Source organism: Aquarana catesbeiana, linkage group LG02 (genome assembly GCF_042186555.1).
Source record: "Aquarana catesbeiana isolate 2022-GZ linkage group LG02, ASM4218655v1, whole genome shotgun sequence".
Taxonomy (NCBI): domain Eukaryota; kingdom Metazoa; phylum Chordata; class Amphibia; order Anura; family Ranidae; genus Aquarana; species Aquarana catesbeiana.
The window spans coordinates 552,837,711-552,864,707 of record NC_133325.1 but is presented as its reverse complement, the minus strand read 5'-3'; the positions used below and the strand labels follow the sequence as shown (position 1 = coordinate 552,864,707).

The window sequence follows — 26,997 nt, the reverse complement described above, 5'->3', positions numbered from 1 at the left end:
GCCAAGCTTGTAGCATCATACTCAAAAAGACTTGAGGCTGTAACTGGTGCCAAAGGTGCTTCAATGAAGCATTGAGCAAAGGCTGTGACTATTTATGTACATGTGATTTTTTTTTTTTAAAGAAATTTGCAAAGATTTTAAACAAAACTTTTTTCATGCTGTCATTATGGGGTATTGTTTGTAGAATTTTGTGGAAAAGAATGAATTTAATCCATTTTGGTTTAAGGCTGTAACACAAAACGTTGAAAAAGTGAAGAACTGTGAATACTTATATATACACACACACACATATACATACACACACACACACACACACACACATATATACATGCACACAGTATCTCACAAAAGTGAGTACACCCCTCACATTTTTGTAAATATTTTATTATATTTTTTCATATGACAACACCGACAAAAATACACTTTGGTGCAATGTAGCATAGTGAGTGTACAGCTTGCATAGCAGTGTAAATTTGCTGTCCCCTCAAAATAACTCAACACACACAACTATTAATGTCTAAACCGCTGGCAACAAAAGTGAGTACACCCCTAAGTGAAAATGTCTGAATTGGGCCCAAAGTGTCTATATTTTGTTTGGCCATCATTATTTTCCAGCACTGCCTTAACCCTCTTGGGCATGGAGTTCACCAGAGCTTCACAGGTTGCCACTGGAGTCCTATTCCATTCCTCCACGGCGACATTACAGAGCTGGTGGATGTTAGACCTTACCTACCGTTTGAGGATGGCCCACAGACGGTCAATAGGGTTTAGGACTGGAGACATGCTTGGCCAGTCCATCACCTTTACCCTCAGCTTCTTTAGCAAGGCAGTGGTTATCTTGCAGGTGTGTTTGGGGTCATACTCATGTTGGAATTGTGCCCTGCGGCCCAGCCTCCGGAGGGAGGGGGATCATGCTCTGCTTGAGTATGTCACAGTACATGTTGGCATTCATGGTTCTCTCAATGAACTGTAGCTCCCCAGTGCCAGCAACACTCATGCAGCCCCAGACCATGACACTCCCACCACAATGCTTAAATGTAGGCAAGACAAACTTGTCTTTGTACTCCTCACCTGGTTGACGCCACACACGCTTGACACCATCTGAACCAAATAAGTTTATCTTGGTCTCATCAGACCACAGGACATGGTTCCAGTAATCCATGTCCTTAGTCTGCTTGTCTTCAGCAAACTGGTTGCGGGCTTCCTTGTGCATCATCTTTAGAAGAGGCTTCCTTCTGGGATGACAGCCATGCAGACCAATTTGATGCAGTATGGTTTAAGCACTGACAGGCTGACCCCCCCCCCCCTCACCCCTTCAACCTCTGCAGCAATGCTAGCAGCACTCATACGTCTATTTTCCAAAGACAACCTCTGGATATGATGCTGAGCATGTGCACGCAACTTCTTTGGTTGACCATGGCAAGGCCTGTTCTGAGTGGAACCTGTCCTGTTAAACCGCTGTATGGTCTTGGCCACCGTGCTGCAGCTCAGTTTCAGGGTCTTGCCAATCTTCTTATAACCTAGGCCATCTTTATGTAGAGCAAAAATTATTTTTTTCAGATCCTCAGAGTTCTTTGCCATGAGGTGCCATGTTGAACTTCCAGTGACCAGTAAGAGAGTGAGTGAGAACACCAAATTTAACACACCTGAGGGAAAATGGCTAATTGGGCCCAATTTGGACATTTTCACTTAGGGGTGTACTCGCTTTTGTTGCCAGCGGTTTAGACATTAATGTCTGCGAGTTATTTTGCGGGGACAGCAAATTTACACTGTTATACAAGCTGTACACCCACTACTTTACATTGTAGCAAAGTGTCATCTCTTCAGTGTTGTCACATAAAAAGATATAATAAAATGTTTACAAAAATGTGAGGGGTGAGATTGTGTGTGTGTGTGTGTGTGTGTGTGTGTGTATATATATACATATACACAAGCACATTTTCTAGTCAAGAACTGTCATATATTGAACTATCATGAACACAGTTTAACAGTCTACTTTTTTTTTTTTTTTTAATTTATTTTTCTATATATATTTATATGAGTACAGTTGATTCCACTTTGCCACTGTATTAACCCTGAATTAAATAGTCCAACTGTTCTTTGCTGTAAACAGAAACAAACTGGAGATCATGACTAATATTACAGGGATAAATGAAAATGACAAAGGCCCAATAATTTAATGGTCTGTTGTATGTTAATAGGGTACGTGCACCGGAATGGATTATGGAAAGTTATCTTAACATTATGCACTGTTGACTTCCATTTTCTGCATCCGAGTATCTAGATCACTGTTTTGACTCTTTTTCCCACTATCGTGCTGTTTCTTTTGTTTTTTTGTTAGCTCTTGATCAATTGGAGCTGGCTTTACAAATTTTATGATATCCTTAAGCCCTGTAGGGGAAAAAAAAAAAAAAAAAAAAAAAACACAAAACGTACATTCAGTTTGATTATTTCAACGTTTAAAAGAGACCCAGTCACCCACTTAAAGTATATGTAAACCCACACCTTGTAAAACAACCCATTCAATTTACAATAGAAACAAAAAGGCAAACCAAAAAAAAAAAAATGGAAAAAACAGGTATTTAGAAGGTTTTTATAAGTGATCACATACCCCCTGTTCTACGCTGTATAAGATTCTTAGGAGAGTTGGGGAAGGAGGAGATGCAGCAGCACACTGATCTTCCTAGTGAATGGCTGTGCAGGGGGGCAGGTGGGACTTATCAGCACAAGTCTAATCATTGGAGGAAAGCAGGCAGTGTTCCCAGTACAGCTAGAGAATTGACCACAGTGTGTTCTCTTACTCAGTGTGGTCAGTTTTTTTTATAGGATAGCAGACCAACTATCAGGAACACCAGGGATTTCAAGCAAAGAAAGCAATACCAAGAGAACAGAATACATTTTCATAAAAGTACATGATACATCAGGCACATATTAGGGTCATTTTGGGTAACTTATCCTATAAAAACTGTGGGTAAAACACAGAAAAATCAAGCATTTTAAATGCTTACTTGAAGTGTCATTCTTTCCCATAAGCAATGTACCTCTGAAATTCCTAGCAAATTTGTCTATTCAATTTCCTTAGCACAACCAGTCATAGGCATATTCTCTTTGCATAGTGTCCAATTACCCTCAATGCTGACCCAAGCATCTCTGTCCCTCACCTCCCTGCATAATCTTTTTTCCAGGTGCCTCCTCATGTCAGAAAAAATAAGTTAAAATGCATCCCACGAGACCTCAGAACAGGCCCCTGAAAAGCTACAAGGCTTAGTCTCCCACTCATCCATGTTCCCTTTTTCTATCCTGAAATTTCTGAAGAAGGTTCTTTTGAAAGACAACTCCCTCTCCCACCCGAGGTAAACCACTCGAAATGGTGAAGGCTTCAGGGTACCTGTGGAGGCAGGAATATTCTTGCAAAAGCATAATTATGCTGCATTTATTCAACTGCAGACAGTGAAGCACTGATTTTTCTTTGGACTGTGCTGCTTTCCTTTGCAGGTTTACCATGGTGTGTTGCAAAATTTCTGGTCCGACTTTGTTACCTCTGTACTTCCGCCAATCAGTTGCAGTGGTTCTGTAAGGGCAGAAATTATGTGCATCATTTCCAGTGGGCACTTTGTTCTTGCATCCTCAATATCTCAGCCTCTTGATATGGCCACAAGTGACATATGGTGCAGCCAGGATGACACTGGTGACAACTGTATATTAAATTTCACCTCTGGCTTGGTAGCTGCCATGTCTTCCTGCTCTGCTACAGTTTCAACCTTCTTTCTGTCCAGCAGTTCTTTGGTGAGCCTTCCTAGGCTTTTCGTTTGCACTCTTTTTGCTCCCCTCATGTATTTCATATGGGTATTCTTGGTTGGCCTGGTTTTTCATTTATCACTCTTGCAACTTTTTACATACATATTTATATGTGCTACATCCTGCTGTTTTTTTTTCTTTGCTCTTAGTGTCTCTTGCCAGATGATGCTTGGTAAACCCTCCTCCAAGAGATATAGTGTACCTCCCACATGGTCCCATTCAATCCTATACAGGGTTTTTCAAATTAAATGCCACTTTAATTTCTGGCAGTAATGGCTGTAGCTCAAACCCAAGCTGAAGTCTAATTTGTGGGCAATCCTATAGGGAGTTAGTCAGCTCTTAAGCTAACCCTTCCCTTCTTTCTGAAGCCCTCTGCCTCAGAACCTCTACCGCCTATTACTCTAAAAGCTGCCAGACATCCATGTAATCCTGCAGCCCTATGCCTCCTCTGCAAGCTTCTCTGTATTGATAGGAAAGACTTGCCAGACCCGCCATCCACAATTCAGGGCAGAGAGAGTGGGGTAGTTACTGCTTGCATGTGATGCTGTGAATGACAGAGCCTGGTGAAAGGAGGGAATCAAAACTCATACCTCAAGATTTCATTGGAGGACAGCAGACTGTTCTTAAAGCCATTGTAAACATTTCTACCTGCACAGGATGTGCACTGATCGTGTTGTCTCAATCTTTTTTTTGCCCTGTGCACAAAGCCTATAGGTTAATGCATAACTTTTGTCTGTAATGTGGGAAGTTACATTTCCCGTGAAGAAACATATCCCATAAGCCCTGTCTTTCAGTGTAGAGCTGGTGCAGGTGAGATCTACACACTAATTAGATCTGACACACACAAGCAGGCAAAGCATTCACAGACACACACACAGCGCTCACCATGCAGCTGGAAGATGTTCATTACATTAGCACTTCCACTTATGTGATGCAACACAGAGCGAATGGCAAGGCATGCTCTGGATACTGTGTGATCCAGACCAGAAAGGTGTCTTGCCCCTATTGGAGCAAAGGAACAAGCTAGCTAAAGCAATACATAGACATAGGGCCATCAAGCAACCATGACACTACAAACTGCAGCTGCAACATATAAGCCCATCATTACAAGATGAGGCAAACAAACAGCATCGGGAATATAAACTATATAGAATCAGGGGTCTCAAACTGGTGGCCCTCCAGCTGTTGCAAAACTACAAGTCCCATGAGGCATTGCAAGGCTGACAGCCCACGAGACATTACAAGCATGACTCCCACAGGCAGAGGCATGATGGGACTTGTAGTTTTGCAACAGCTGGAGGGCCGCCAGTTTGAGACCCCTGATATAGATGATCCAAATCGTCCATTCAGAGTACCAAAGAACATGGAAAGGTACCATTTCTCAAAAACCTAATCTCTAAGGCCCCTGGAGGTAAAAAGGTGAAAAAAACCTTCAGACAAATGCCTTCGAGATGTCTGCTGAAAACTTTAAAATGAGCACCCACCAGAGAAGAGTGTGGGTGGTTCCAAAATTTAGAGATAAAGTAAGATGTTCTCCCTTCCTATATAAAATCTCTCAAAAGCAATAGTGCAGCATTTCAAAGTCCCTTCTCAGAAATTGGAATGTTTTATTCCACCCTCCCTTTTGGTTTCAAAATCTTTAGGCAGATGCTGGCCATTATGAGACGTAAATCTTCTCAACTGCTAATTTCAGTGAAGACATTCAGGAAGAAGTTAATAGTGACTATAATAAAGATTGTGAGCAAAGAAGACTGACTGTCTATTGTTCTCAAGGAAGAATCAGTTGTCAGTAGACAGCTTGTCAAACATGTTTGAGCATGTTCAGCTAACTAGAGAATGAGAAAGAGCCATACCATACTTTTTAACACCAAGAGAGGTAAAGTCTTCCTTTAAGACTCCAAGATAGCCCTTCAACAGAATGAACTTTGTGATTCAGTCTTCATTCCTTTCACCCTGCCAATGGACCAGCGTGCTCTGACTATTGTTGACATCAATTATTATTATTATTATTATCTCTGCAGTTGCCTTGGCTCGCTGGCACAGATGAGTTTTCCAACTGGAATTTCTTAGTCAGACTGAAAAAAATGTTGCTCAGCAGATTTGGATTTCAAGAAGAGTCAAAGTCAGTCTGCAATGCTGGTTATTATGAGAGAATCTCACATGTGGTAGGGCCCTCAGTCCCGGAGACAGGATCATGGTTACTTCCAATACCAGTCTCCAGGGCTTATAAGCACACAGTCAGGGGTGGAGCAAATCTTGGCAGATATCCTCCAATATCCTAGAGATCAGAGCTGCCTTCAAATCTTGACTGTTCAGAAAGTGAAACGAAGAACTGACAAATCCATGGCAGTGTCTTAAAAAGGGGGCCAATCTCTACTTCAGGAAGTCTAGCCTATACTAAAATGGGTGAATAAATCTTCAAGACCTGATGGCATCATTTTTACCAGGTCTACAAAATGTTTGAGCAGACATTCTCTGGGAGATCCAGATGTTCTAAAAGCTAAGGATTCTTTTTCCCCACCACAGATAATGGTGCATTCAACTATAGCAATGGCTATGTCATGGGTGTCTCAAGCTAGAATTTTACCAGACATGATTTGCAAGGCAGCAACCTGGTCCTCCAATCATACGTTTATCAATTGCTACATATTAGAAGTGGCAGCTGGTTCACAAGTAGCCATCGGTTCTGCAATTGGTCCTTGGCACTTACCTCTGTAGAATATTTTTTTGGCCTTTCTATGCACTACCTACTTTTTGTGTTTTATTGCTACTTAGTTCCCATCTGTGTTGACAAGGGAGAGGCAACTTAGTACAGAAGAAAAAGAAAAAAAAACAAAAAACAACACACACCACACCACAAGGTAAATTTTCCTTTCCGGGTGCCTGACCATATCAACAAAACTCCCTCTCCTCTGTCTTTTTTGTTGTTCAGAACTATAGTAGTGGAACATAAACAATGGAGGCTAAGGCCTTTCAATCCCTTCTTTGCCAAACTCTTTTTTACACATGTTAAAATGCACATTTTAGGTCTGAAGATTAGTTAAATCCTCCAAAATCATTCAGGGGCATTTACTAAGACTGGAGCATCTGGGCATCAGCTTTTCTTTTTCGTTTTCAAAGCTTAAACTGTTACTAAACCCAGGACGCTGCATTCACTATATCTGGTCTCCCACAGTACATGGAAATTGAATTTTGTTTTAGTAAATATACACCGCTAAAAACCTTTTCTCATCATCAGTTAGAGCAGTCTTGTGACTTCTATCAGTTACCAGCCAAGCATTGGTTAAAGCTTGTGGGAGGAGTTTTCTGACTGTCCTATGAGACTGCAAGACCCCTGACTCATGTTCGACTCGAACATTTGCTGTTCGCCAGTTCGCTGAATAGCGAACAATTTGGGGTGTTCGTGGCAAATTCGAAAGCCGCGGAACACCCTTTAAAAGTCTATGGGAGAAATCAAAAGTGCTAATTTTAAAGGCTTATATGCAAGTTATTGTCATAAAAAGTGTTTGGGGAACTGGGTCCTGCTCCAGGGGACATATATCGATGCAAAAAAAAGTTTTAAAAACAGACGTTTTTTCAGGAGCAGTGATTTTAATAATGCTTAAAGTGAAACAATAAAAGTGTAATATTCCTTTAAATTTCGTACCTGGGGGGTGTCTATAGTATGCCTGTAAAGGGACACATGTTTCCCGTGTTTAGAACAGTCTGGCAGCAAAATGTCATTTAAAACTACTCGCGGCTAATAATGAATTGCCAGTCCGAAAATACACATAAAAGTTCATTGATAAAAAAACGGCATGGGAACTCCCGAACCAAAATTTATTAAAAAAAAAAAAAAAAAAAAAAAAAAGATGATGTGGGGGGTCCCCCTAAATTCCATACCAGGCCCTTCAGGTCTGGTATGGATTTTAAGGGGAACCCCGCGCCAGGATTAAAAAAAAAAAAAATGGCGCGGGGTCTCCCCAAAAATCGATACCAGACCCGTATCCGAGCACGCAACCTGGCAGGCCGCAGGAAAAGGGGGGGGAGGGACAGAGCGCCCCCCCCAAACCGTACCAGGCCACATGACCTCATCATTGGGAGGGTGCTTTGGGGTAGCCCCCCAAAACACCTTGGTCCCCATGTTGATGGGGACAAGGGCCTCATCCCCACAACCCTTGCCCGGTGGTTGTGGGGGTCTAGGGGACCCCCAGATCCCGGCCCTCCCCCCTGTGTGAAATGGTAAGGGGTACAAAAAGTACCCCTACCATTTCACACAAAAAAAAAACTGTCAAAAATATTAAAAATGACAAGAGACAGTTTTTGACAATTCCTTTACTTAAATGCTTCTCCTTTCTTCCTTCATCTTCATCTGGTACTCTGACGGGGAATGCCACAGGGAAGTCCCCGTGCGTCAAAGGGGGGCGGGGTCACCGGGTGGCCCCGCCCTCCGTTGTTTAAGAACCATCAGAAGAGGAGAAGCATCACACAGCGGGAGCCTCCCATCCCATCATGCTGGATGCGGAGCGGCCCAGAAGACGAAGGGAAGAAGACGCCGGCGCCGCGGAGGAAGATGCCGGACGAGAACACCGGAGGAAGAACCAGAAGATGGAGGAAGAAACCAAAAGGAAGATAGAAGAAAGAAGATAGAAGAAAGAAGAAGCATTTAAATAAAGGAATTGTCAAAAACTGTCTCGTCATTTTTAACATTTTTGACAGTTTTTTTGTGAAATGGTAGGGGTACCCTTACCATTTCACACAGGGGGGAGGGCCGGGATCTGGGGTTCCCCTTGTTAAAGGGGGCTTCCAGATTCCGATAAGCCCCCCTGCCCGCAGACCCCCACAACCACCGGGCAAGGGTTGTGGGGATGAGGCCCTTGTCCCCATCAACATGAGGACAAGGTGTTTTGGGGGGCTACCCCAAAGCACCCTCCCAATGTTGAGGGCATGTGGCCTGGTACAGTTCAGGAGGGGGCACTCTCTCATCCCCCCTCTTTTCCTGCGGCCTGCCAGGTTGCGTGCTCGGATAAGGGTCTGGTATGGATTTTTGGGGAGACCCCACGGCATTTATTTTTTCTATTTTGGCGCGGGGTTCCCCTTAAAATCCATACCAGACCTGAAGGGTCTGGTATAGATTTTGAGGGGGACCCCACGCCATTTTTAAAAAAAATTTTGGCCGGGGTTCCCCTTAATATCCATACCCTGTGGGGGAATCCCATGCTGTTTTTATCAATGAACTTTTATGTGTATTGTTGGACCGGCAATTCATTAATAGCCGCGAGTAGTTTTAAATTACTTTTTTTCTTTTGAAATGTCATTTTGCTGTCAGACTGTTCTAAACACAGGAAACACGCGCCCCTTTACAGGCATTCTATAGACACCCCCCAGGTACGAAATTTAAAGGGATATTACACTTTTATTGTTTCACTTTAAGCATTATTAAAATCACTGCTCCTGAAAAAACGTCCGTTTTTAAAACGTTTTTGCATTGATCCATGTCCCCTGGGGCAGGACCCAGGTCCCCAAACACTTTTTATGACAATAACTTGCATATAAGCCTTTAAAATTAGCACTTTTGTTTATTCATGTTCGTGTCCCATAGACTTTAACGGTGTTCGCGTGTTCAAACGAATTTTTTGCCTGTTCGCATGTTCTGGTGCGAACCGAACAGGGGGGTGTTCGGCTCATCCCTACAGATGATTAATAACTTAGGTTCCACAGTGAATATAACAAGCATGTTTTACTGCATATAGTCGCGCTATTTATAGAGCGACTTTGCAATGTGATTTTTGATGCAATGTCATGCGACTGTTGAGAACCATGGGAGAACAAGTTGCACCGAAGTCGGAACAAAGTAGTGGTGGAGTCACTGCGACTTGAGTCGCACCAATTAAAACGGGGACCACTAAAATACATGGATTTTTACTTATGCGACTTCACGTGTCAAGTCTCACAACAACTCGCAGTAGTGGAAACAGAGCCTAACTGAACAAGCTGAAGATAGAAGCAGATTGGTTACTATGCGCAGGTGCTCCAAATTCTGTCTAAAAGCAGAGACCCTAGAGAATAAAATTACTGCAGTTGCAATTTTTTTTAAATATTGCACAATATTAGCATGGCTGTTTATCAAACCCAATATTTTAGCAAAATATACACAAACAATATATTAACCAATTTTTTGATAAAATATAAAAAGATGAAATTGGTCACATACAGTATCTCACAAAAGTGAGTACACCCTTCACATTTTTGTAAATATTTTATTATATCTTTTCTTGTGACAACACTGAAGAAATTACACTTTGCCACAATGTAAAATAGTGAGTGTACAGCTTGTATAACAGTGTAAATTTGCTGTCCCCGCAAAATAACATAACACACAGCCATTAATGTCTAAACCGCTGGCAACAAAAATGAGTACCCCCCTAAATGAAAATGTCTGAATTGGGCCCAAAGTGTCCATATTATGTGTGGCCATCATTATTTTCCAGCACTGTCATAACCCTCTTGGGCATAGAGTTCATCAGAGCTTCACAGGTTGCCACTGGAGTCCTCTTCCACTCCTCCATGACGACATCTGCTGGTGGATGTTCGAGACCTTGTGCTTCTCCACCTTCCGTTTGAGGATGCCCCACAGATGATCAATAGGGTTTAGGTCTGGAGACATGCTTGGCCAGTCCATCACCTTTACCCTCAGCTTCTTTAGCAAGGCAGTGGTCATCTTGGAATGTGTGTTTGGGGTCGTTATGTTGAAATACTGCCCAGTCTCTGAAGGGAAGGGATCATGCTCTGCCTAAGTATGTCACAGTACATGTTGGCATTCATGGTTCCCTCAACGAACTGCAGCTCCCCAGTGCCGGCAGCACTCATGCAGCCCCAGACCATGACACTCCCACCATGATTGACTGTAAGCAAGACACACTTATCTTTGTACTCCTCACCTGGTTGCCGCCACACACGCTTGACACCATCTGACCACAGGACATGGTTCCAGTAATCCATGTTCTTAGTCTGCTTGTCTTCAGCAAACTGTTTGCGGGCTTTCTTGTGCATCATCTTTAGAAGAGGCTTCCTTCTGGGGTGACAGCCATAAGGACCAATTTGATGCAGCGTGCGGCGTATGGTCTGAGCACTGACAGGCTGACTCCCCACCCCTTTAACCTCTGCATCAATGCTCTGGATATGATGCTGAGCACGTGCACTCAACTTCTTTGGTCAACCATGGCAAGGCCTGTTCTGAATGGAACCTGTCCTGTTAAAGTGGTTGTAAACCCGGGTAACAAAAAAAAAAAAAAAAAAAAAAAAAAAAAAAAAAAAAAGCCCCTGCAAGACAAAGGCATAATGAGCTAGTATGCATAGCATACTAGCCCATTATGAATTACTTACCCGAGAACGAAGCCCCCGCAGCCATCCTCGTCTCCCCCTCCAGACAGCGATATCTCTCCCGGAGGTTACTTACCAATCACAGGGCCGGAGCCACAATGACGTTGCATACGCGCACGAGCCGCCTGGAACGGCACAGTACACATACGTGCCATTGCTTCAGTTGGCTTAAGTGAGCATGTGCCAATGATGTCGGCACATGCAAATACAGGAATATCTCCTAAACCGTGCAGGTTTAGGACATATCCAGTGCAGCTACAGGTAAGCCTTATTATAGACCGCCTTATTATACACCGAGAAGGGAAAATGGCTAATTTGCCCCAGTTTGGGCATTTTCACTTAGGGGTGTACTCACTTTTGTTGTCAGTGGTTTAGATATTAATGGCTGTGTGTTGAGTTATTTTAAGGGGACAGCAAATTTACACTGTTATACAAGCTGTACAACTACTTTACATTGTAGCAAAGTGTCATTTCTTCAGTGTTGTCACATGAAAAGATATAACATATTTACAAAAATGTGACGGGTTTACTAACTTTTGTGAGATACTGTAAATGCATTCCAAACATGTCAAGCCTAAAGAAATTTGTGTGCACATAAACAGCAAAAATCTGTTCTACACCAAGCAAAAATTGTCCACCCTTTACAGCTTATCAATTTAGAGTTGACCATGACTGATGGCCCTTGAATTCGTTTTCAGTTCAGTGTGCACAGTGCTACCTAATATTTGTGATGAAATAGACCATCCCAGCCACCCCCAGGAAGGACTTTTACCCGGGATACCTGAGACAGGGTGTGTGCAGCATATTAAAGTGTACGTGGAAGTGATCATTTTCACTAGAAAGGCGACTGGGAGTCACAGGTACAGCAGTCTGAAGTCAGTTAACAGCCTGGTGCTGCCACCCATGTAAGCCCTATGTTGGTGGCAGCAAAAGTGGATTAAACTGTTAAAAGGGTGCTATTCTGGGGTCTCGCAAAGTCTAACCCAGGGGTCTCAAACTGGCGGCCCTCCAGCTGTTGTGAAACTACAAGTCCCATGAGGCATTGCAAGGCTGACAGTTACAAGCATGTCTCCCGCAGGCAGAGGCATGATGGGACTTGTAGTTTTACAACAGCTGGAGGGCCACCAGTTTGAGACCCCTGCCTATCTGTCATGGGGAGGCGCCTGGGAAGAAAAATAGAAATTTGACCGACAGCTCTGAAACTGCCAGGTATGCTAACATCACATCCGAGAGGGCAGTGACCAACAGCAGTCTCCGAGCCTGTGGGATGCTTTTACAGATGAATCACATGCCTAAAAAAAATTAAAATGCACATATACTGGTTGATTTACTAAAGGCAAATAGGCTCTTCCCCTTGCAGGGAACTTGGACTTCACTACAGAATTTTTCCAGAGCTTAGTGAAATTTCACTTTGCAAAGAATACCCAATCACATGCATGCAAGGAAAATAATAATAATAATAATAATAATAATAATAATAATAATAATAATAATAATAATAATGATGGAAGCCAACTCGGCTTCACTTCATTCTCAAAGTACAATTTCACTTGCAAAGTGAACAGTCTATTTGCCTTTAGTAAATCAACCCTAAATTAACAGCAGTGCTGTGGGGATGTCCTTTCGACCCTGCACTTTTACAGCTGTGGGTGAACGCATTGATTGACTGGTTAGTGGCTTTTTAAATAGACACAAACACATTCACCTACAATGAAGGGCTCCTTAAGTTGCAAAGGCAGTGGATGGGGATGTTCACATGCCAGAGTAGTGATGCTTTACGGGCAAAATCCCTCTCCCCTGTTCAGCAGGCAGTACCATGCTGAACGCGACCCATTCAGGTGAAGGTGCAGCATTTACGTATAATGCAGCCATTTATGGAGAAAAACAAGCAGTGCATCATATTATCCTTTCACTGCCAATCAAATGCCTTTGAAAAGCAAATTGACCCCAAATTAATTTTCCACACATCTAAACCTAGCCTAACAGCAGGATAATTTTACACAAAAATATGAACGATCAGAATAGGAATCAGATTCAAGATCTAAAAAGGATGCTGATAGTTATACTGACCAGCAGGCATGAAATCTCTGAGTTTTTCTGGTATAATTATTCCATCTTCGGTCTGATAATTCTCCAGAATTGCACAGATGGCTCGTGTTGTAGCACACATTGTAGCATTTAACATATGCACAAAATCAACCTGCAACATACAAAACAGGGAAATTTTTTTTTTTAAAATGCTGAACCTCAAAAAAAACAAAAAACAAAACTAAAAATGATCCCTTGACATTTGTGATCTCTCAGCACAACCAAACAAACCAATTTTGCAAGGAATACAATGCAAGAAGCAATGCACCAAGTGCAATAGAATTATTTGCCAATCAAAATAAATATTATACTCAGACTTCAATAAAGAGAACACTGCTGGCTGACTTCTGTAGGAGGAAACTGGTTACTAAAGGTCACTGATCTTGGCGCTGCCCCTTGGACTGTTTATTAAAAGGAGAAGTCCAGCCTGAGCTCATTCGGCTGGTCTTCTATGGGTCACAGCAGTGCCATTCGTTTTGCACTACTGTAAACAGTTTTCAGCAGAGAGCGGTCTGAAGTCTGCTCTCTGCTGATATCACACAGATCAGTACAGGCACCACGTCATCCCGACTCTGGAAGGCTGAGGGGCTGAGACAGCCGCTCCCCGCCCCTCCACAGCTCAGTGCTCCAGTGAGCGTGGAAGAGCAGAGCAGAAGAGCTGCTGATTGACAGTCTGGTGGGGGAGGTGAGAGAACCGAGCCATCGGTGGTGTTCAAAGGCTCGGTTCTCAGTGCAGAGACGACAGTGGACAGATGCAGTATCGGACTGATGCATGCGCATTCCACCTAGGCAAGTACGATTATGGGATAAAAAAAAAAAATCCCACACTTCTTTTAACCACTTGCTTACTGGGCACTTAAACCCCCCTCCTATCCAGACCAATTTTCAGCTTTCAGCCCTGACGTACTTTGAATGACAATTGCGTGGTCATACAACACTGTACTCAAATGAAATTATCATTTTTTCCCCACAAATAGAGCTTTCTTCTGGTGGTATTTGATCACCTCTGCGGTTTTTATTTTTTGTTAAAAAAAAAAAATTAAAAAAAAAAATTTTTTTTTTTTTTTATATTTTGTTATAAAAAATTTAAAACAGGTAATTTTTCTCCTTCATTGATGTAGGCTGGTGAGGCGGCACTGATGGGTGCCAATAATGGGCACTATCAGTTACACTGATAGGCAGTACTGCTAGGTGGCACTGATTGGCATACTGGTGGGCACTGATAGGTGGCACTTGTGGGCACTGTTATGTGGGCACAGATGAGGCAGATGTGCCTCTTCCGCTTTGGGACCGATGTCCCTCGCATCCGAGCCGGTGATCGGCTTTTTTTTCCTACTCTTTTCTACTTCTACTCAGCGCGAGTAGAAAAAAAAGCCGATTACCGATCTTTTGTTTACATCATGTGATCAGTTGTCATTGGCTGACAGCTGATCACATGGTAAGGGGCCGGCACCGGCCCCTTACTTGGATCGGTGATCACCCGAGTCTTAGTGACTCGGTGATCACAGCGCTGCATGTACATATATGTCGGCAGAATGGCACGTACAGGCAAATGGGCGTACAGTTACGTCCAGTGCCGGGACAAGGTCATTCGGTGCCCAGGGCGAAGATGAAAAATTGCCCCCCCCTGCTGTGAAAAAGGCAGCATATTTCTCTTGGTACAGATAATCTTTACAGCCTGTGAATATAGGAAAAGGAGTTAGTGTGTGAGGGGCTCCTTTCAATGGATCTCCAGATGATAAAAACAAATGTACTGTGAGCATAAGATCCACTGATGTCATTTGCAAATTGCTTCACACCTCAGGCCTCACTCAAGTGATACTTTCTAACGGCAATACATAAAGCCGCTGTTTTCATCCTGATATACTTATGTAAATTGCAAAACACATGGATTTCTAAGCTCCCACAGGTTCTAAAAGAATGGTTGGTATAATATCATATAAACAGAAAAGTCAGTGCTGCTACCCATACACCACATCGATAGCAGAGCTCCCAGGTACTCGATCCACAGTAGAGTAATGTAAAAAAAATGATCCGCATTCTGACTGTTGCTCTTAAAATTTCATAATTTTATTGAATGACCACAGTGAACAAAACACAGATTAAGTCAGTTGACGCGTTTCAGCATATAAGGCCTTAGTCATAACCACATTCATTACAGACATAAAACTTTGAAATAAATAGTAGCTCTAAAGATCACAGGCTCCACCCATTGATTGTCTTAATTGACCGCAGGCAAATATCCAAAAAAAGAGAATCAGCTGCAATACATATAGGGTGATTCATGTGTATGCTACTAATTTTCACACACCTTGTAGTGATAATATGCACATGCACGCGCATACACGTATAGACATATGCATGCAAGAAAGCACACCATAAAATTAAAAAAACGTTAAATAAAAAAGATGGAAAATAATAAGCCAGGTATGGAGAGAGAGAGAGAGAGAGAGAGAGAGAGAGAGAGAGAGAGAGAGAGAGAGATTCTTAATGTAAGTACAAGTCCAGATCCCACCCCAGGTTTAACCCCTGAGGCGATCTAGTTTTTAATCAGTAGCCTTCTCTCCCTGTCACCTCCTCTGGGCGAGTGAGACAACCGTTCTATACCTCTGAAGCTACATGAGGAAAGATCGCCCTGATGACATTCTCTAAAGTGACGCGTTGAATTCGAAATATTTCTAGCGTTTGGGTTATTTGTGTCACAGCAATGTTCCCCTATACGGGCTCTCAAAGGACGTGGAGGTACAACCTACATATTAGAGGCTGCATGAAATACAGGTGATCAGGTAAATTACATAGTTTGTGCCACAGTTGATTTATTGCTGTATAATGAACTCTTCATCTGTGGCAACAAACGTTTTACCCAAAAGACACAAATTACAGTACCTACAGGTTTATGTAATCTCATCATACCAGTCAGGGTTCGCCATGATTCGTTTATTCTTGACAAAAACCCAATAATTAACTCTTTTAACGTAGCCCTTCGTCACCATAGAAAAAAAAAAAAAATAATGTATACAGGGACATGTGCAACAGCTCAACAGTTAAACAGTTAAAAAGTATTACTAAAAGGCAAAACTTTTACATTTAGTTATACTTTTTTACTAATTAGTTTGGTGAAATCCATAATGCAGCATAGAGAACATATTTTATTTAGTACAGTGATCTAGAGGCAATCTGCTCAGGGGAACTACTGGCTAAAAAGGAGCCCATTGCTTTACCTTATCCATCATCTTTTTTGTTTGTCCATAACGGATGCGCAGCCTTCGCGCCTGATAGTCAGTGCAATTTGAGCAAGACACTAATTCTCTAAATGCAGCCGAGCCAGGAAACCATGCTTCTAAGTCCAGCTTCTTACTGGCTGCGTGATTTAAAGAACCTGAAAAAGCAGAAAATTTCTCAGTAGTTATGCAGAACAAAAGATCCAGAGTATTAGAAACACTGATGACTATGTACAGGATTTACACAGATATACATTTTTTGTCTGAAAAGTAGTATGCTATGAAAGAGTGTCAGAAAAGTTCTCAAACTACTTAGTATATATGCTGCAGGCCAGGAACTGCAATATCTTTAAAGCCAAAACATCAGAATGACAGCCAGAAAACCAACATTTTCAAAAGGAGAGTTCAGCAATGTCAGCCTCCTTTAATCTCTTATAACAAAGTCTTTTTACTGCAGTCTTTTTTTAACCAGATAACAGTTGTAAACTGTTGTAGAGGGGAGGCATACACAGCCATAATCTTTGACTTGTCAGACACGAGGAGCTTATTGGTCACTGGATATGACTGATAGAGTTAGGCTGGCCACACATTATACAATTTTCCTTTAGATTTACCAAAACCATAAAATATGGGGTCAAACCTAAACACTAAACAATTTGTATGCAATCAGGCCAGCCCTTGCACTTCAAAGTTGAAGGGAAATCTATAGGAAATTGTATAATGTATGGACAGCCTAAGGGATAACATCAAAATCTAAACTCTGCATGAAAGGGGTTTTTTTAGGGTAACAAAGCGGGAAGATAGATCCTGTTCCCTTAAAGCATGAATAACAGCACAGTGCTTCTGCTGTGCAATTTGGCCACCTGGCTGATTTTGCCTGGCTCTGTAAACTGACCATGGTTTATAATGGCTGCTGAGCTTGATACCGTGGTCAGTTTACTTGCCTCCGTCATCCGCAGCTCTCCTCTCTACTCTTCCCCCCTCCCCACCCTGCCCATCAGCTCGAGACACTGCCCGCCCCTCCGCTCCTGCTGCTATAAAAAACTATATTATATGTATACCATCCCATCAGTTATATAACGCTATGTGTCCCAGTGTGTTATATAAAAAAGATGCCGATTTCTACCTCATCTCAAAACGTCTCCCGGCTATTTTCTTCTCTCTTTGTTTTATATCAAGTATAGAGGGAATGGAACACCTGTTTTCACTGATATCTGAGTCCCATTAGGGAGATTCGCCCTCTCTGTGTGTCCTGGTGACTTACCAGTGAACGTGAAAATAAGAGAAAATCCCCAAATTTTGAGATTTTTCCAGAATAGGAAAAAGGTGGGAAATCTACCAAAGGGGGCACTAGTTCTGGCGACTACTAGGGATTTCCCCTCTCTGCCTGTTGTGGCTATGTAGGAGGAACCAAAAGAAAATTTCCCCAATCGGAAAAATCTGACATGGGGTATAACCCTCACTTACTCTATCCAAAAAAAAAAAAAAAAAAAAAAAAAATTAGCCTTGTTCAAAGGAGGTTGACAAAAGTATAGGTAAAAAAAAAAAAAAAAAAAAAAAAAAAAGCTGTCAAGACCCTAAAAAGTAGAGGTCGACGCCGCTATTTAGAAATCGGAGCGGCCAATATATGCTGATTTTTGCGGCCGATATTTTAGGTCATTTTCTTCTTTTTGTTTGCAGGTGGCACTGGCAGGTTTCACACTGAGCCGATATAGTGTAACTGTGTGAAACTGACACATGTAACTTAATGCAGAGAGAGACCAGCTGCCAAAATTCAGCTGTGATGTCGGGGGTGGGTGGGACCCAGCAGCTAACACCAGCCAATGATTGGGCTGCTTAATGAAGGGGGCGGGGCCACATGCACGTAGCAGCCTGCCCAGATCCCATCCCATTGGCTTATGTTTGATAGCTGCTGGGTTTGTTTGATAGCTGCTGGGTCCCGCCATCCCTACATAAATGCTGAATTTTGGTGTCTCTCTGCATTCAGTTACATATGTCAGTTTCACACACTCAGCAGCTCTGGCAAGCGTTAAGCGCCGCTCTGCCAATGGAGTGTGGGGAAGGGAGGAGGAACACTTGTGGGTCGACGGGGCACGGTGCGATTAAATTGGCTGAATTTGCATAATAATCGGCCGATGCCGATTTCTTAAAAAAGGCCAAACATCGGCTGATATATCGGTCTACCTCTACTAAAAAGATCTACATTAAAGTGGACCTGAACCCAAAGCAAAGTGTTTCTAATTGGTTTGGGGGAATATCTAAAAATGTTATTTATGCCTTTAATTCACCCACTTGCCGACCAGCTGCCACAGTTTTACTGTGGCAGAATGGCACAGTTGGGCGAAACAACGTTCGGTTATGTCGCTTCGCCCTGTGGCCACTAGGGGCATGTGCGTCTGCTGCTCGCCCCCGGAGCCGATGGCAGTGCCCGGCGGGCATGATGATCGCCGGGCTCCTGCGATCGCTCGTGACACAGCGAGAGCCGGGATCTGTGTGTGTATAAACACACAGATCCCAGTTCTCTGAGGGGAGAAGAGAGCGATTGTGTGTTCATACAAAGTATGAATGCCGATCTCTCTCTTCCCCTAGCAAGTCCCATCCCCCCTACAGTTAGAACACAGAGAGGGAACACTGTTATTCCCCCGATTGCCCCCTAGTGTTAACACCTTCCCTGCCAGTGACACTGATCGCTGTATAATTGTCAATGGTCCCAAAAATTTGTCAAAAGTGTCCAATTTGTCGCCACAATATCGTAGTCCCGCTAAAAAAAAAAAAAAAAAAAAAAACGCAGAACGTCGCCATTACTTGTAGAAAAATAAATAATAAAAATGCCATAAATCTATCCCCGATTTTGTAGACGCTATAACTTTTGTGCAAACCAATTAATATACGTTTATTGCGATTTTTTTTTTTTTACCAAAAATATGTACAAAAATACATATCAGCCTAAACTGATGAAAAAATGTGTTTTTTGAAAAAAAAATGTGGGATATTTATTAAAGCAAAAAGTAAAGATATTGTGTTTTTTTCAAAATTGTTGCTGTTCTTTTGTTTATAGCGCAAAAAAAAAAAAAAAAACGCAGAGGTGATCAAATACCACCCACAGAAAGCTCTATTTGTGGGAAAAAAGGATGCAAATTTAGTTTGGGTACAGTGTCTCAGTTAAAGCGACGCAGTGCCAAATTGTAAAAAGTGCTCTGGTCAGGAAGGGGGTAAAATCTTCTGGGGCTGAAGCGGTTAAAATGATCAGTTCACTTCCTGAAATGTGGGTGTGCCTACAGCCTCATAGCTGAATTCTAAGGTACGGCTGCCTTTGACTGCTATTCTCAGGAAATTTGAAGATTTGGTGATGTCACTACTGAGTTGTTCGTGGTGGGGGCTCTGATATGAGGAAGTAAAATCCTGCCTCTACCATGATGGCTACATCCACACAGAACAGAGTCATAGTGCAGAATAGTACAATCAAATCGGTAATAGGCAGAATATCAGCTGCAGGGGGACCACAGGGAACATCGCTGCATAGTCCATTTTTTGACCTCTGTCTTGTCTTTTTGGGCACAGTTTCCAGACCTCATTTCCTCTTTAAAACGGTAGTGAAGTCTGATGAAGAAAAAACAAAAAAGTACAGGCCCCCTTGCAAGTTAACGGCATAATGTGCTAGTATGTACCTCCTACTAGCACATTATTACAGACTTGCCTGTAAAACAGATCACTCCAGCAGCACACTGCCACTGCTGCCAGGAATTCCACTATCACCTGGTTTTCCTTCCGGGTTCATGGGCTCTGGCCGTTGAATGGCCGAGCTGCGATGATGTCCCTCCCGCACAGGAGTCAAGATCACTGCACAGCGCTCTGGATTGTGAAGATCTCATACAGTGCACATTTAGGAGATATTCAATGGTAAAGTAAGCTTTATTATAAAAAGCGACCAAGCGAGGTTTTCTACCTCTTTAGGAGACGGTTCACACAAGAATCCTGTTCCTGTACATGGTACCATGCAATCTGGTGCCCGCAAACGCAGATCGGTACTTGTGGGTGCTAATCAATTGTTGATGGCACCCCAGCAGAACGCAAAGGCAATGCGTTTTGAGCTCTGTGCGGGAAACACAAGGAGAGGGCCTTTCCCACACTGCGTTCTGGTGTGAACTGGTCCTAAGTGATTCTCATCTAATGCAGGCATTATATACAATCATACTAAATACTGAGAAATGTATTGTTTAGGATATAAAAGTTAGCAAAAAGATAAAATGCGGGGTGCCTAATGTGAAAGAAGACACTGATTTACATTAAATAAAACTATTAATCAATACAGAATAAATTCTACATGCATAATGATTTTTGCATGGCTGGATCTTTTCCTAAACAGTAACAATTGCCTATGATATGAACAGCAAAGTTTAGGATAAACCAGCAACGATGCTGAATTGCATAACACCACGTACAAGGAAAATATTGAAAATCTGTACTATAGAGAACCCCATTCCATTTTCAGAATACTACATGTAATGCAATGCTGAATGTACAAGGATACAACATGTGCTGAGCAGTTATAATCAGAGGCTGTTATTGGCCTAGTGCACAGGGACTGGGAAATTCTTCCCTTTCCTTCTTCTAGGTAGCCAGCAATCTTAAGAAGTTTCACCTGCACAGCCCACTTTCATTACCTTTTCTATACGCAATAGAAAGAGTTGTGCCTTCTGGTGTCCAGGCTTCTAAATCTTACTTGGACAGGATTTTGTTCATCAGGAACCAGGGATATTTAAATGGTAGTACATAAAAGTCTCTAGAAGCATGCATACCTGAAACAATGTTAACTATGCGATATGGGATGCCCAATGCCTGGTAAAAACCTTCTGCTGTGGCGATCATCTCATCAAACATTTCCCAGGACTTGTTATCATGAGGAGAGGCATATACAAATTGCTCAATCTAAAATGAAGACAAAAGAAAAAAAAAAAAAATTTAAAAACACTAGATAAACGATTTATTAAAATATTTTTTGACATGTTGCATACTCTTTGTTCTACTGCGTGCCACTGTAAAAGAGGATTCCCACCTGTTATTTGAAAAGAAGTAACCAAATATTTTGTTTGCATGTCATATATTGGACATAGGACTCACCATCCCACACTATCCAAAATAAATAAAAATTTAGATGGAGTTCCACTTTAACATCAGTTCTATGAACATACAGTGGATATAAAAAGTCTACACACCCCTGTTAAAAATGTCAGGTTTCTGTGATGTCAAAAAGTGAGACAAAGATAAATCATTTCCGAACTGTCCACCTTTAAAAGAGAAGTATGTTTTTTTATCCCATATTCATACTTACCTTGGTGGATGCAGCATCGGTCCAACGCTGAATCTGTCCTCCGCCGTCTCTGCACTGAGAACCGAGCCATCGAACACTGCCGATGGCTCAGTTCTCTCACCTCCCCAAGCAGAGAGCTGTCAGTCAGCAGTGCTCCTCCACGCTCATTGGAGCGCTGAGCTGTGGAGGGACAGGGAGCGGCCGTCTCAGTGAGACAGCCATCAGTCCAGGCACCTGGCGGATCCAGACTTCCGAAGGCGGGATGACGCTGTGCCTGGACTGATCCTGGCGCCGTCAGCAGAGGGCAGACATCAGATTGCTTTCTGCTGAAAACTGGTCACAGGAGTGCAAAACGAATTGCACTCCTGTGACCCTTAGGAAAAGATCAGTCGAATGAGCTCAGGCTGGACTTCTCCTTTAATGTGACTTATAAAACAGTACAACTCGGTTGAATAACAAACAAATCTTTTAGGCGGAGGGTAGTAAAAATAAAAAAAATAAAATAAAATAATATGGTTGCATAAGTGTGCACACCCTTAAACTAATATTTTTTTGAAGCACCTTTTGATTTTATTACAGCACTCAGTCTTTTGGGGTATTAGTCTATCAGCATGGCACATCTTGACTTGGCAATATTTGCCCATGCTTCCTTGCAAAAGCACTCCAAATCTGTCAGATTGCGAGGGCATCTCCTGTGCACATTCCTCTTCAGATCACCCCACAGATTTTCAAATCGGATTCAGGTCTGGGATCTGGCTGGGCCATTCCAAAATTTTAATCTTCTGGTGAAGCCATTCCTTTGTTGATTTGCATGTATACTTTGGGTCGTTGTCAGCTTTTTAGCAGAAGCCTGAAAGTTTTGTGCCAATATTGACTAGTATTTGGAACTGTTCATAATTCCCTCTACCTTGATTAAGGCCCCTGTTCCAGCTGAAGAAAAACCACCCCAAAGCATGATACTGCCACCACCATGCTTCACTGTGGGTATGGTGTTCTTTTGGTGATGGGCAGTGTTGTTTTTGCACCAAACATATCTTTTTGGCATTATTATATTTCCTACATGCTTTTGGGAGACTTCAGACATGTTTTTGCAAAATTTAGCCGGTCTTGGATGTTTCTTTGTAAGAAAAAGCTTCCATCTTGCCACTCTACCCCATAGCCCAGACATATGAAGAATATGGGAGATTGTTGTCACATGTAACACACAGCCAGTACTTGCCAGATATTCCTGCAGCTCCTTTAATGTTGCTGTTGGCCTCTTGGCAGCCTCCCTGACCAGTTTTCTTCTCGTCTTTATATCAATTTTGGAGGGATGTCCAGTTCTTGGTAATTTCACTGTTATGTCATAATTTCTCCACTTGACAATGACTGTCTTCACTGTGTTCCATGGTATATCTAATGCGTTGGAAATGCTTTTGTACCCTTCTCCTGACTGATACCTTTTAACAATGAGATCCCCCTGATGCTTTGCTTTTTAATTTTACCCCCCCCCCCCCAAAAAAAAAAGATTTCAGTTTGTTTTTCAACTGAGTTGTACAGTTTATAGGCCACATTAAAAAGGTGGAAGAAGTTCTGAAATGATTTATCTTTGTCTCATGTTTTTACATCACAGAAACGACCATTTTAAAAAGGGGGCTGTGTAGACTTTTTAAATCCACTGTATGAGACAAATTGGTATGAAAACTTGTGTTTTTATATATTCAGAGAACTCTGAAATTAACTCTAGAAAATGTATACTTTATTGCAATGTTGCACTAAAATTCTAATACCTTTTCAAACTGATGCACTCTAAAGATCCCACGCGTATCTCTTCCATGGGAGCCAACTTCCTGACGGAAACAAGTCGATAAGCCTGCATAACGGATTGGTAAGTCTTCAGGCTTTAACCATTCATCACGATGTAAAGCAGCAATTGGTTGTTCTGATGTTGCGATCAGGTACTTTTCATCAATGGAATTATCATCAGATTTTTCACTACCCTTTCCAATCACCTTAAAAGAAAAAAAAAAAAAAAAAAAAAAAAGAAAAGAAGAGAAAAAAAAAAATCAAAACAATAGGTTATGAGCACTTAAAGAAACGGTCACCAGAAACAAAAAAAATTGAGCCTGCTAGCTCATTCATGGCTAGGGATTGCATGAGTACCAAGTTACTTGCAACACAGAAGAAAACATTCCATTCTAGATGTTACTGTACTTGCTTAGAAAAGCAGGATGGGACATCACTTGGTATGAATTGCAGTTACCATAAATGCCCTGGCATGAATGTATGTAAAAATTACAAGTATGCATGTTAACAGTCAAGATTTTTATATAAAAATTGCCTTAACCACTTGCAGACCACCCACCATACATTTACTGCGGCAGGGCAGCTGCTCTTTGCCAGATCACGTACCTAGTATGCGATCAAACACTTCCGGGTCTGGGGTGCGCGCCACTGGTGACCCGCTTCTATGATTATACACAGCGGGAGACCAGCGGCGGATACCATGTACCTGATGTCTGCCAGCAACCGCCAATTACACAGGACACCGGCAGAATGGCGATATGCAAAGCAGGAACACGAATCTTTGCCTTCCCCTAGTCAAAACACCTCCCCCCAGTGAGTAAGCACAACCTGGGCATACATTTAACCCTTTTATCGCCTAATGTTAACCCCTTCCCTGCCAGTGTCATTCGTACAATGACAGAGCATATTTTTTAGCACTGATCACTGTATGTCACTGGTCCCCAATTTGTCCACTGCAATATCGCAGTCCTGCTACAAGTCGCTGATCGCCACCATTACTAGTAAAATAAATAAAAATATCCCATAGTTTGTAGACACTATCACTATTGTACAATTCAATCAATATATGCTTAGAGATTTTTTTTTTTTAACCAAAAATATGTAGCAGAATACATATTGGCCTAAATTGATGAAGAAATTTGATTTTGATGAAAAACTGCAGAGGTGATCAAATACCACCAAAAGCTCTATTTGTGGGGAAAAAAGGACAAACGCTTTATTTGGGTACAGCGTCACACGACCGCACAATTGTCAGTTAAAGTAAGGCAGTGCCGTATTACAAAAAATGGCCTGGTCATGAAAGGGGGATAAATCTTCTGGAGCTGAAGTGGTTAAAGGACTATAATGGAATTCTATAAACCTTAAAAATAAATTTGATCAGCAACTTTGCCTATATTTTAAACACACGCAAATTTTTATATATTCTAAACAATGCTAATGTGGGTACTGTTTGGCCAACCCACCTAATGCAAATCAGAATTTAAAAAGATAGTTACGCATTATCAGATTGTGATATGTAGGAGTGATTGATTTGATCACTCTAGTATCTGTAGTGCCAGAAGCAGTACAAAATAGCACTATACAGCATATATTGTGGTTGTGTAAAGAGCCTGGGGCTGGTGTCGGTATTTAGCAATACTACTAATGAACAGGAGATGCACTACATATGCAAATGTTCATATTTATTTTAGTATGGCAAACATAAAATCACTATGCCAAGTGGCTGTGTGCATTGAGCCATTAGACTCCATATACCTTATTTACACTAGGAATGGACATAAGATGTCTCCAACTTACAAGCCAACCTCAATGCACTGTCTAATTGGGCAACTAAGTGGCAAATGAGGTTAAATGTTGAAAAATGTAAAGTTATGCACCCGGAGGCTAAGAATATTCATGCATAATACATACTAGGGGGGGTACAACTGGGGGAAATCAATGGTGGAGAAGGATCTGGGGGTTTTGGTAGATCATAAGCTTAATAACATGCAATGCCAAGCTGTGGTTTCCAAAGCGAGCAAAGTCTTTTCTTGTATTAAGCAAGGTATGGACTCCAGAAAGAGGTATCATTTTGCCCCTGTACAAATCATTAGTAAGACCCCCATCCGGAATATGCAGTTCAGTTTTGGGCACCAGTTCACAAAAAGGATATCGGGGAACTGGAGAAAGTGCAGAGAAGAGCAACCGAACCAATGAGCGGCAAGGAGGAACTGAATTTATTTTCCCTTGAGAAGAGGAGGAGATTAAGGGGGGATATGACCAACATTTATAAATACATAAGTGGTCCATATAGTGAACTTGGTGTTAAGTTATTCACTTTAAGGTCATCACTGAGGACAAGGGGGCACTCTTTACATCTGGAGGAAAAGAGATTTAATATCCAAATACGGAAAGGTTTCTTCACAGAAAGAGCTGTGAAAATGTGGAATAGACTCCCCTCAAGAGGTGGTTCTGGCCAGCTCAGTAGATTGTTTTAAAAAAGGCTTGTATTCTTTCCTAAAATGTACATAACATAACTTGATACTAACATTTATAGGTAAAGTTGATCCAGGGAATATCCGATTGCCTCTTGGGGGATCAGTAAATAAATTTTTCCCCTGCTGGAGCAAATTGGATCATGATTTGCTGGGGTTTTTGCCTTCCGCTGGATCAACTGTGGGTATAGGAGGTTTATTTATATATATATATATATATATATATTATATAAAATTATATATTTTTTTTCTTTCATAGGCTGAACTAGATGGACTTTTTTTCAACCTGAATAACTATCTATTCCTAATACAAGTCAAACACCTGTGTGCATGCCGTAAACATTGCAAAAGATGGTAAATACAGAGAAACAGAACAACGTAAATAAAGCATAATTATAGGTTTCTGTAACCATAGGACTTAAACAACATTGATGTTTGTTCACAGCATACCTTATACAACTCCTCATCAAACTGACTTAGTTGAGCTACTTCCTGCATTACTTCTTTCCTCATGAAAAATGGTGTGTATATGGGAGTATAACCTTTCCCTGCTAGAGTCTGAAGTGCAAACTGGATAAGGGCTTGCTCCAAAAATACAAGTGGACCCTACAAAAAGGCAGAAAGATGAGGCGGTAAAGATGCATAACAAGACGATATTACGATAAATAAAATACATCCCATAGCAAAATAAAGATGTACTGTAGCTCCAGTCAAGTACAAAATTACTTTAGTAAGTGGAAGTCAATAAAAATAAATAAAAAGCCGATTTTCTCTTATATAAAAAAAAAAATAAAAAAAAAATAAAAACAGAATACAGTGACCCATGGGATAAATTAGCGAAGTGGCTTAGTTTCTACACACGTGGAAACATTTTCTAGCCACCTGTCTCAGATCTTGTGATACTTGTTTGGACAACCTCTATGGCTATAAAGAACTTTTTTGTATTGTAAGATAGCAT

General features: G+C 41.7%; 1 protein-coding gene across 1 annotated transcript in view; it reads right to left on the bottom strand.

Annotated features, from left to right (window-relative positions):
- Positions 1 to 1,983: 1,983 nt before the first annotated feature.
- The window catches only part of SARS1 (seryl-tRNA synthetase 1), a 53,548-nt gene continuing 28,534 nt past the window's right edge, over positions 1,984 to 26,997 (bottom strand). The window contains exons 6-11 of the mRNA XM_073615950.1: positions 26,490 to 26,645; positions 23,550 to 23,771; positions 21,269 to 21,398; positions 16,470 to 16,627; positions 13,231 to 13,360; positions 1,984 to 2,391 (exon numbers count right to left, since the gene is read on the bottom strand). Of these exons, the coding sequence (XP_073472051.1) occupies positions 2,243 to 2,391; positions 13,231 to 13,360; positions 16,470 to 16,627; positions 21,269 to 21,398; positions 23,550 to 23,771; positions 26,490 to 26,645 (945 nt within the window). The 3' untranslated portion in view covers positions 1,984 to 2,242. The remainder of the gene's footprint in view (positions 2,392 to 13,230; positions 13,361 to 16,469; positions 16,628 to 21,268; positions 21,399 to 23,549; positions 23,772 to 26,489; positions 26,646 to 26,997) is intronic.